General features: G+C 44.0%; 1 protein-coding gene across 2 annotated transcripts; it reads right to left on the bottom strand.

Annotated features, from left to right (window-relative positions):
• Positions 1-6514: 6514 nt before the first annotated feature.
• On the bottom strand, positions 6515-11270 carry Znf582 (zinc finger protein 582). 2 transcript variants are annotated; one of them, XM_029532135.1, is made up of 2 exons: positions 11233-11270; positions 6515-7844 (listed from the first exon to the last, which is right to left on the bottom strand). In XM_029532135.1, the coding sequence occupies exons 1-2, from the start codon at positions 11249-11251 to the stop codon at positions 6574-6576; spliced, it is 1290 nt and encodes a 429-aa protein (XP_029387995.1). In that variant the 5' UTR covers positions 11252-11270; the 3' UTR covers positions 6515-6573. The 2 variants fall into 2 exon arrangements, with proteins under 2 accessions (XP_029387995.1, XP_029387994.1); XM_029532134.1 differs by lacking the exon at positions 11233-11270 and adding an exon at positions 7961-8048.
• Between the last annotated feature and the right edge of the window lie 485 nt (positions 11271-11755).

Below are 11755 nucleotides of genomic sequence, written 5' to 3'. Positions count from 1 at the left end.
TTGGAAAGGTGTATCATACATTTCCTAACTTCTTCAGATAACATTTCAACATCTTTGAAACACCTATTCCGTAAAAGATATCTGCTGGTTGTCATCAATTCAGTTCTGACACCTCCTGGAGTTGAAGGCGTGGCCCTACAAAACTCCTCACTGTTTGTGATGGAACTCCCAAACTTCCGTTGTGTTACCTGTGTTTCTGATTCTAAGCTGACGTTTCCACCACCACCCGTGCTTCTCGGGTTCTATTAATTTGCTAGCGTAAAAGATATCGGGGAACCACAGGATTCTCTTTGTGTTGTTGTTGTTTATTATAGGAGACTTTAAAGGACGCAAATGAACAAGTTGAAGACAGAGTCCAGAAGGAAGTAAGGATTGGCATTTCTCTCCCCACAGGGTTGCAGTGTGTCACTGTCCTAGCACATGGCTGTATTCTTCTTGATCTTTCTGAAAGCCTTGAATTGCTTGGAGAAGAAAGGGTGGGCAGAACTGAGGTTTTATTAGGTAGGTATGATTGATTAAGTCATGGGCTACTGTTAATCAATGTTACCTTTATCCACCCCATGCCTCCACACACACACCCTCACCTCCCATTCACACACACACACACACACACACACACACACACACACACACACACACACNNNCACACACACACACACACACACACACACACACACACACACACACTCCAAAGATAGAAGTGTGAGTTACAGCTGTCTTAGCACTTGGTTGGTTCTGCTGGCAACCAGCTAGCTCCCTGTAGTTATGTAAAGTACCTTAACACCTTGGTTCTCAGGCTTCCTAATGCTGCACCCCTTTAATACAGTTCCTCACGTGCTGATGACCCCCAACTATAAAATTATTTCCATTGCTACTTCATAGCTGTGATTTTGCTATTATAAATGGTAATGTAAATGTCTGATATGCAACCCCTGTGGAAGGGTGGGCTGACACTCCCCCTAAAGAGTTCTCAACTCTCCCATTGAGAAAAACCTCCTTAACAAACCATGTTGAGTGTAGCTGCTGATTCCTGCAACCTCAGCACTCAGCTGAGGCAGGAGAATTGCCACAAATTCAAAACCAGCCTTGGTTTCATAGTGAGTTCCAGGCCAGCCTCAGCTAGAATGAAATCCTCTTTCAAAACACTTTTAGCTTCCAGGAGCTGGAGGTGCAGAAGTGAAGAAAACATAAATTTGCAAAACAAAACATGTAATGGCTTCATCAACAGAAATTCATATGTGACTGAAATGGCCTTGTAAACGACAAAAGGTTATTTTTCCACTTGTGGAAATGTTGAGAGTATAGATGAATGGTAGATGAGTGAAGAATATATGGTAGTTGAATAGACAAATACACATGAGTTACTGATAGATGGAGAGGCAGGTGATAGGTGGATAGATATGGATAGAGAGATAGATGGATGCAAGCCTCCTTGTTGCTCTCATGATCTAGACACCTATTCTGACTTTCTGTACTTTTTTTGTGTCCCTAGACAGAGAACAAGATGGTCTAATCCTGCAACTGAGGTAAAGGGCAGATGTATTGTAAGGGTCCGTGACTTGCAAAGAATTATACCCCAGACTCAAATAGAATGCAATGTCAAAGAGCGTTTATTCTGCAGAGAACCTGCATGCATGGGTCCACCATACTTCAGGATGAAAGACAGGTGTGGACTTTGCAGGGTCAGTTTAAAGCCTGTTAGGGTAGGCCTGGCTCTGGCGAATGCTGTCCTTTCAGTATTAAACTCCTTGGGTTGCTGCTTCTACAGTGGGGGTGGGGATGCCAGAATTCAGCTGACATATGAAAACCACATTGTAGGGGAGGAAGGTAAATTGCACTGGGTTCAATGTCTTATTGAACTTGCAGAGGCAGCTTAGTGCTAAATCCTGAAACTGGGAAGGCCTTGGATTGGATAAAGCGGGGAAAATATCAGGGACGGTGCTTTCCTGCAATTCCAGCCTTAACTACATAGTGAGAGTCTGTCTCAACAACACCAACAAAAATCACTATAATTCTGTCCTGCAAAGCTGTACACAAAGGATCAGAAGATATGGACTCAATCTGGAGTTGACACAAGGAGAGATGAAAGGGTGTTTAATAATCTTTAAAAGAGCCAACGTATTGAAGGATGTTGCACAGTACTCTACTGCCACCTGCTGGGGAGAGTGTTCAAATACACCTTCATTTATTTATTTATTCATTCATTCATTTATTCATTTATTTATTTCTAAAGATTTACTTATTTTATGTATGTGAGCACACTGTAGCTGTACAGATAGATGGTTGTGAGCCTTCATGTGGTTGTTGGGAATTAAATTTTCAGTACCTCTGCTCACTCCAGTCAACCCCACTCAGCCCTGCCAGTCTTGCTCAGCCCTGCTCGCTTAGGTCAATTCCGTTCGCTCAGTCCCTGCTCACTCAGGCCCAAAGATTTATTTATTATTACAAATAAGTACACTGTAGCTGACTTCAGACACACCACAAGAAGGCGTCAGATCTCATTACGGATGGTTGTGAACCACCCTGTGGTTGCTGGGATTTGAACTCAGGACCTTCAGAAGAGCAGTCAGTGTTCTTACCCGCTGAGCCATCTTGCCAGCCCCCATTTTATTTATTTTATTTTATTTAGGTGGAATATTGTTGCCTGGAAGTTCTAGGCCACGGTGATGCTCTTGGGTTACAGACCACCACACTCAACCAATCTGTTTTCAAAACATGGGATAGTTTGGATCCTACTACTAAGATATTGCTCTCTTTTTTCTATTTTCATTTATTTTTATTTTATGTGCCTTGGTGTTTTGCCTGCACATTTGTCTACGTAAGGGTGTTGGGTCCCCTGGATCTGTAGTTAAATTCTGACCTGACATGTGGTTGCTGGGAATTGAACCAGGGTCATCTGAAAGAGCGGCCATTGCTCTTAACCACTGATTCATCTCTCCAGCCAGAGGTGTTGCTCTGATAAACCAAAATTTTCTCCCAGCTAGACATTCACTTCTGGGACAAGTTACCCCAGACTCAATGCCTTGAAAAGAAGGGACTCCTTAAGCCACTGATAATAGTGTATTTGTGTACTCAGTAGGTTTGGCTTCCAGAGAAATCCTAATTCTACTGGAAAGGATGATGGGAAATCTCCTTTTTTGTGGACTCCTAAAAGGCCACCAGTTCAATGGAGTTTCTAGCCAGGGGTCTCCCTAAGTACTGAGTCCAATTCGGTGATGTTCTGACTGATGGCTGGTGGCAGCTGGATGGTGACTACTGTCCAGACCCAGCAACAGTTCTCAAGTTGGGCTGCAGTGAATAATGATCCAGGTATCTACTGTCAGACCTCTACCCTGGAGACAGGCTTGTGGATGTAACTCCCCAGGTCCCCCTCCCAAAAAAAACATGGATGGATAAGATGCTCATCAGAATTTTTTTTTTAAGCAACATAAATATTCAGCAACAGAGAAATGGAGGCAACCATTGCTGGTAACAGCAAACATCAGCTGATGTGTCAACGTACAAAAATCCCTCTCACTCCTAGTAATGGGGAACATGGGCCTGAGCTAGCCATCTCCTGTAACCAGGCAAGGCTGGTTGGGACTAGACCACCAATCCAGCCACAAAACCTTCAACCTACAGTCTGCCCTGCCTGCGGAGTGTTCTAAGATTTTGCCTAACAAAATCGCATCAAAGAGACCAGCGCGAGACTCCATCTCGCAAATGATGGGAGCAGATGCAGAGTCCCCTAGCAGAACCTTAGATGGAGCTCGGGAGTCCTGTGGAGAAAGAGGAAGGGTTTCTCTGGACAGGGAAAACGGAGGGTTAGGGACACAAGAACACAAGGCACAAAATCATGGACTTGTGGGGCTCTCGGAAATGGGGGAGCCTGTAGGGGTCCGACCTAGGTTTTCCATATGTTGTGGCTGAGCAGAACTCCTTACAGTGTTAGCAGGGCCTGTCTCCGACTCTTTTTCCTGCTTATAGGAAGGACCCTTCTCTGTCTACTGAGTTGCCTCATCCAGCCTTGATGTGCTGGCCTGTGCTTGGTTTTACTGTAGTTTGTTATGCCCTGTTTGGTTGATGCCCCTGGAAGGCCTGCTCTTTTCGGAATGGAGGCAGGGGTGGGAGTGGGAGTCTGGGGGAGAGGAGAGATGGGAGGGAGAGACCGAAGGGAGGGGAGAGGAAGGGAGAGAGGAGAAACTACAGTTGGGATGTAATATACGAGATAAGGGGAGAAAAGACCATAAACATCTTTTTTAAAGTTATGAAGACAAAGCTGGGAAGTTGTGGCACATACATTTCATCCCAGGACTCAAAAAGCCGACGCAGACAGACCTGTGTGAGTCTGAGGCTAGCCTGATCCAGCCTGATCTACAGAGCTAGTTACTGGACAGCTACATAAACCCTGTCTGGACGAACAACAATAAAAACAAACAAACAAACAAAAACATGAAGACTCAAGTCAGAAAATATTGGGGAGTGGGCACAGAAAATTTGACACGTCTTTGGGAATCGTGGTACTGTGGTAAAACGGCAAGGAAGGAAGAGCCTAAGCTTGTGGCATCACCTCATAAACTAGCTACTCACGATACACTGGGCGTGCTGCCGCGATTGTTTTCAACTGGACAAAAGCTAGAATCTTCTGGGAAGAGGACCCTTAACTGAGGGAGAAATCTCCATTAGATCAGTTGGTGGGCGTGTATCTGCATGGGGCATTTAAAAAATGATTTATTTATTTTTTCATTTTGTGTGTATTGGTGTATTGCCTACTTGTACATCTGGGCGAGGGTGTCGGGTGCCCTGGAACTGGAGTTACAGACAGTTGTGACCTGCCATGTGTGTGCTAGGAAATGTAGCCAGTGCTCTTAACAGCCCTGGGGCTTTTTTTTTCTTTTTTTCTTTTTTTCTTTTTTTCTCTTTATGACTGATGTTGGAGAGCTCAGCTGTGAGCAGCGCTTTCCTCTGTAGGAAAACAAACAAAACAACAGTAGCAACAAAGCCTGAGCAAGCCAGGAAGCAAACGTCTCCATGGTCTTAGAGCCAATTCTGGCATGAGTTCCAAGGCTGAGTCCCATTCCTGGTAGACTTGTAAGCTGCAAGGTGAAATTAACCCTTTACGCCCTGCCTTGCATTCGGTCTTGATGTTTATCACAGCAATAGAAGGCAAACTAATACAAAGGAGAATGAGAAAAATAGCATTTCAAGGACACCTCGGAGATTGTCTGACGCTGGCTCTGTTCTTTATCATAGATGCTAACGATGACTGTTCCCCCAATAAACTGATATTTATAGGAATAAAGGTGCATCGGAATGTCCATTTTACATGAACTTAGGGAGATAGGAGCCTCTATCTCTTTCCCGCTTTGATATTCATCAGTCACCGAGTCTCTGCCATCTAGTCTTGTTCATAGGTAATAAAACACAACAATTAAGATCTTTAAAATACAGCAAAACTGTAGGAACCATACGAGAAAAATAAAATGTATTGTGGTTAGAGAGTGCAAAGCTAAATGTGGGACTGGGTCGGGTATCACTTTGAGGATGCAGTGGTAGCTGATGTGGCCTTGACTTGAAGCAATCCTCCTGCCTCAGTTTCCAAAGAGCTGAGATTACAAGCATGCACCACTGTGCATAGCTGTTTTGTAATTCTGATTCCTTTATTTCGTGTGTTTGGGTACTCATTCGGCTTTTCATATACAGGCATGTATCCAAAACCTGCAAACCATTCCTCTGGGAGTTAAAAAATGTGTTTTTAATTATTAAAAAGGCCAGTGATGTAGCTCAGTGGATAAGCCTGGTGATGTAAGTTCAATCTCTGGAACCCACATAAAGGAGGACCGAAAGAAGTGACTGCCCTCTGATCTCTACACGTGTACTGTGGAATTTACATGTACAAATACGCACGCATGTGCACACACACATACACAAACACAGATTTTTATAAAAGTCTTTAATTCCTCTGGGTATCGCTTTGGGGGGTGGGATCGTTGTTATTGTTTGGAGACAGGGTCTCACTGTGTAGCCAGCTTGCCTAAAACTCAAGAGATCTGTCTGCCTGCCTTCCAAGTGCCTAGGGTTCATGGTGTGGGCCACCACACCCAAGATACAGCTTTGCCTTACCTTTCTTAGCATGTAAAAGTATCAAGTCATTCTTTTTCTTGCAGCTCATGGTGTTTGCAATGCTTTTTAAAAAAAAAAATTATTAAGTGGAGTAATTTGGCTTTCTTTTCCCTGTGACAAAAACTGGGTGTGGTGGCACATACTTTTAATATCCCCTGAAGGTAGAGGCAGGCAGATCTCTCAAGTTCCACGTCAGCCTGGTTTACATAGCAGATTCCAGGCCAAGAAAGGCTACACAGAAAGACCTTGTCTCAAAATAAATAAATAAATAAATAAATAAACAAACAAACAAACAAACCCAAAGCCACACAAAAATCCCATGACTAGGTTCTGGATTGTGTTTGGAGACAACATACAAATTTTTTTCATTTAGAATAAACTGAATAGAGGTATCTCATTAGCAGTACATTTATCTACCCTTTCTTGAAGATGCACAATCTGTGATTACCCTAAGCTAATGGGCTCTTTGCATTACTTCCATTCAGATGGCTGCTTGCCAACAAACTCCCTGATGATTACTAGTGGGTAAGTGCCAAGAGCTGGCTCTTCTACATTTACTATGTTCGTGTGTGTCCCTCTGCTGCGTAGTCTGGGGTGCTCAGGTGTTGCATCGTGCTTTACGCTCCTCCGGCGTCCCTGATGCTTGTAGGGCTTGTCCTCTGAATGGATCACCTGATGTTGACTCAGTTGTGAGCAACGACTAAAGGCCTTCTCACATTCCTTGCATTCAAATGGCTTCTCACTCGTATGAATTCTATAATGTACTGTGAGATGTGAGACCCGCTTGAAGGCCCGACCACAAACCTTACACTGGTACGGTTTCTCTCCAGTGTGAATTCTGTGATGTTGCTTAAGCTGTGAGTTCACTCTAAAGGTCTTGCCACACGCCTTACACTTGTATGGTTTTTCTCCCGTATGAATTCTCTGATGTCGGATTAGAGCGGACCCCTGATTAAAAGCCTTCCCGCACTCTTTGCACTCAAAGAGTTTCTTGCCAGTATGAACAGTCTGATGTTGAATCAACTGAGACCGATGACTAAAGGTCTTCCCACACTCCTTACACACATAGGGCTTCTCCCCAGTATGGATTCTGTGATGCACCTTGAGATGTGAGATACGATTGAAGGCCTTGCCACACTCCTTACACTGATAGGGTTTCTCCCCAGTATGGATTCTCTGATGCTCAATGAGCTGGGAACTTCGACTGAAGGCTTTAGCACAGTCTTTACATGCGTAAGGTTTCTCACCCGTGTGAACTCTCTGGTGTTGTATGAAATTTGAACCAGAGTTGAAGGCCTTCCCACACTCTTTACATTCATAAGGCTTCTTGCCCGAATGAATATTCTCATGCTGGATTAGTCGTGAGCCATACTTAAAAGCCTTCCCACACTCCCTACACTTGTAGGGCTTCTCATTTATATGAATTCCTTGGTTAATAACGAATTGCTCTTGACAGAAGTCTCTCTTGCATTTTTTATATCTACAGGACTTTTTCTGGTAAAAAGTAAGAGGCATGTGCTGGTTTAACGTGGGCATTTCTTTGTGACGGATTAGCACTGGGCCAGCATTTCTGGCTGGATTTCTTGGTTGTCTCTCATAAAGGCCTTTGCCTTCCCAATCATCTCGGAGACTTGAGCTCTCAAGACTGCAGCTTGGAAGGCTTTCTGTTATCTGTGGCGAGTCCTCCTCATAAGTGTGCTGCTTGGAGGACGTTATCTTGGTTTCACATCCAGATTCCAATACTGAAAAAAAAAAGAGAAGCAGAAAACAGCTATTTTTCTTTTTTTATTTTCCAGAAGAAGAAACTATGGCGAAAACTGGAAGGCACTCGGGAGGGTCGCCAACAAGAAATGTGCACCTCTGCTTGCCCACTCCCTGTCACTGCTCAGCATTCTTTTCAGGGTCCCCAGCATGGTGTGTGTGGGTCACACACAAGCGTCCCATGGTATCAGCTGGAAAGGCAGCAGCTCTGTTGTATGGCTCCGTGGGGGTAAGATCTTCTTTCCCACTCTCTAGCCAAGCAATCTGTTGGGGAGCACGGGGAGTCATTTCTTTGTTTGTGGGTGACCAAGACATTGCTAGGATTTCCCTTGCAAGCATGTGGATGTTTACTAGGCTCGAACTTGCATTACAGGCCCAGTGCCTAAAATCACCATCATCTCCTAGTTCTTCTTGATTCACTGTGACTAATGACCTGTCTAATAAATCCTTGCCAGACTATGTGTGTGTGTGTGTGTATAGTATGTATGAAGATATGTATATTAGAAGGTATATAGAAGGTATATAAGGTATATACACACACATATATAGGAAGGTACATATATGCATATGTGTACACACACATATGGTTTAACACCTATACACTCTTGAAAATGGCTAAACAATTTGAAATTAGACAAACAAAATGGAGGGGGAGGCATCACTAGAAGTGAAAAGTGGATGAAGACAGAGAGTGTTATACTAGTTCTAAAACAGTGTAACTCTGCGTTAACTCTGAACCATGCTTAGAAAAACACCAGTAGAGTCCTATATCAGCGATTCTCAACCTGTGGGTTGAGACCTCTTTGGGACTGAATGGCCCTTTCACAGGAGTCACCTAAGACCAGAGGAAAACACAGAGATTTATATTATGATTCATAACAGTAAAATTACAGTTAAGAAGTAGTAAGGAAAATAATTTTATGGTTGGGGGTCACCACAACATGAGGAAGTGTGTTAAAGGGTCGTAGCGTAGGGAAGGTAGAGAAATATAATCAAGAATGACTTCTGTAAATGGCAGACTTCCTGAACTGGGGTTTCAGGGGCAGAACAAAAAGGGGTGTGAGGATATGCCCCTATCTTAATTGTGGTAACACAGGTGTACAAACTTGCCAATATCCATCAGTGCTGCACGGTGTACATTTTACAGCAAGTAAATTATACTCTTGTCTACAAAAAATCATAAGGATTCTGCCTGATGCTCTGAAGATGGATCAGGTGATGGAATGTGAACAGAATCAAACAATGCGAATGATCTTAATATTGCTGAACTGAATGCCTAAAAATAATGGCTAGCATGGTCACTTCGGTTATGTGTATTTAACCATAACTTAAAAAAGAAGTGATAGAAACCAGGTGGTGGTGGTGACACACACCTTTAGTCCTAGCACTCAGAGGCAGAGACAGAGAGGCAGAGAGGCAGAGGCAGACAGATTTCTGTGAGTTCAAGGCCAGCCTGAGTTACAGAGCTAATTCCGGGGAAGACAGAGCTACACAGAGAAACCCTGTCTCAGTGAACCAAAAAGGAAAAGAAAGTGATAGGGGGATGCGTGGCTGGGTCCTTGCCCTGACTCAGCACTTAAAAACATGTGGGTTAATAATAATAATAATAATAATAATAATAATAATAATAATAATAAAAGTACACTGGCAAATCTGTCTTCCAGGACTTCGCAACAGCACAGCAGCAATCCTTAGGCACATGGGCTCACCATTTTCTTCTGTGGTTTCCTGTATCTGAAATGAAAGGATGACCTTGTGCTTTGTTTAGAATGCAGTTTACTGAGTATGAGACCCTTCTGCAGCAACATGTTTTGATCTTATTCAGATTGTAATAAGAAACTGCACAGGGGCAGGCAAGACAGCTCTGTGCATAAATGCACCTGCCACAAACGCCTCATGACCTGATTTCAATCCCAGGAACCCACAAGAAGACAGATGTGCTAGTTCATATCTGTAATCCCAACGCTCCTTACAGTTAGATGAGAGGCAGAGAGAGAGAGACAGAGAGAGAGAGAGAGAGAGAGAGAGAGACACAGAGACAGAGAGACAGAGAGACAGACAGAGACAGACAAAGACAGAGAAAAGAAAAACACAAAACAAAAAAGAATTACCCAGAAGCTCCTGAAATATCCTGGATTATGCAATGTGGCCAAAAATAAGAGAAACTCTACCTTAGCCAGGTGACAGATCCACTCCCAGATGTTATCCTTTGACCTTCACATAATCAATCGCCTTAGCATGCATGTACAGGCATTCATACAATACACACACACACACACACACACACACACACACACACACAGAGGCAGGCATACTCGCATACACACACATGCACCTGTGAACACTCATGCATGCACACACATGTACACATAACTGTATTTGAGAATGTACTGGGCAAAGGCCACAGGAGTAGAAGATGCTTCTGGAGTGGAAAGCAAGGAATGCTGTCAGAGAGGCATCAGATCCTAGGAGGAAAACACTGGCTGCTTTCACCTCAAGTATGTGTGCCACAAACATAATCAATTCCCATGACACTGAAGGACAAAGCAAGAAGAAAAGGTCACAGAGCAAAGATTTTTTTCCCCCTCCAAACACCAGTTAATTGTTCAAGAGGAAAGGGAAAGGCATCTACTGCGATCTAACCACCTGGCGAGACAGACTCCAAATATTAGGAAGCCCACTTATATACTGACCCACTCAAAGGCTAGGACAACTGGCTATCATCTTATGAAGGAAAAGAGCTAAGAGTACGGCCTGCCAGGAATAGTAAATTACTGGCTTGATGGACGGAAGGAGACTTTGAGAACAGCCATCTACGCCAGTGATCCCACAGTGCTTGTTCTGTTATAGATATGTGGAAAAAATACTTTTGCTGCTTATAAAGAAATGTCTTTAGACCTGGGGATGCAGGGATATGGCACACACCCTTAATCCCAGCCCTTGGGAGGCAGGGGCAGGCGGATCTCTGAGTTCCAGGCCAGTCTGGTCTACAGAGTGAGTTCCAAGACAAGCAGGGCTACAAAGAGAAACCCTGTCTCAAAAAGCACCCACCTACACACACACACACACACACACACACACACACACACACACACGTGCACACACACACACAAACCTTTAAAAGCACTCCTTTCTTCAAATTGCTGTTATCTCTATTGTATCCAGTAATAACAGTTTTGTGGGTTCATTCCACTTTTCTATTCTTCTAAGTAAGGCCATCCCTAATTTTATACATCCCTAATTCTATATAAAACCATCCAAAGATTGCTATACTGGGGATTTCTAACTCTGCTTAACTATAAAGGTGCAAAATGGCAACACTAGTGAGGTGTTCTGAGTCCCTGGCCCCTGACAAGGGCTGGCACTCACCTGAGCATAGCCCTCCCATGGCAGCCCTTTCCTCTACCCATGGCTCTTTTCCTCGCTCTAGGACGGTTATCACCTCAGGTTTGGATATGGCAAGACCTGGAGAAGAGGAGGAAAAAATCACCATGCGGTCATACTGAGAGAGAGGCCTTGGAATTCAGATCCAGGGCCCCGTCACTGAGTAGGGAGAGAATTGCAGAATGGGCCAAACAAACAAATAAACAAACAACAAACAAAAACAAAACTGTAATAGTGGCCTAAAGGTAGCAGAAAGCATGACTTCAAACAATTGACTGCCTTTTGTTAGCATGAAAGTAACCAGTCACAGATCTCAAAGGCACCCAATGGCTAACTGACCAGGAAGGGGCATGCCAAAGGTGCCCAATTACTGACCAGGAGGGGGCATGCCAAAGGTGCCCAATAACTGACCAGGAGGGGGCATGCCAAAGGTGCCCAATTACTGACCAGGAGGGGGCATGCCAAAGGTGCCCAATAACTGACCAGGAAGGGGCATGCCAAAGGTGCC

Source organism: Mus pahari, chromosome 19 (assembly GCF_900095145.1).
Source record: "Mus pahari chromosome 19, PAHARI_EIJ_v1.1, whole genome shotgun sequence".
Taxonomy (NCBI): Eukaryota; Metazoa; Chordata; class Mammalia; order Rodentia; family Muridae; genus Mus; species Mus pahari.
The sequence above is the reverse complement of the archived record's forward strand: the minus strand, read 5'-3'. Positions and strand labels throughout refer to the sequence as shown.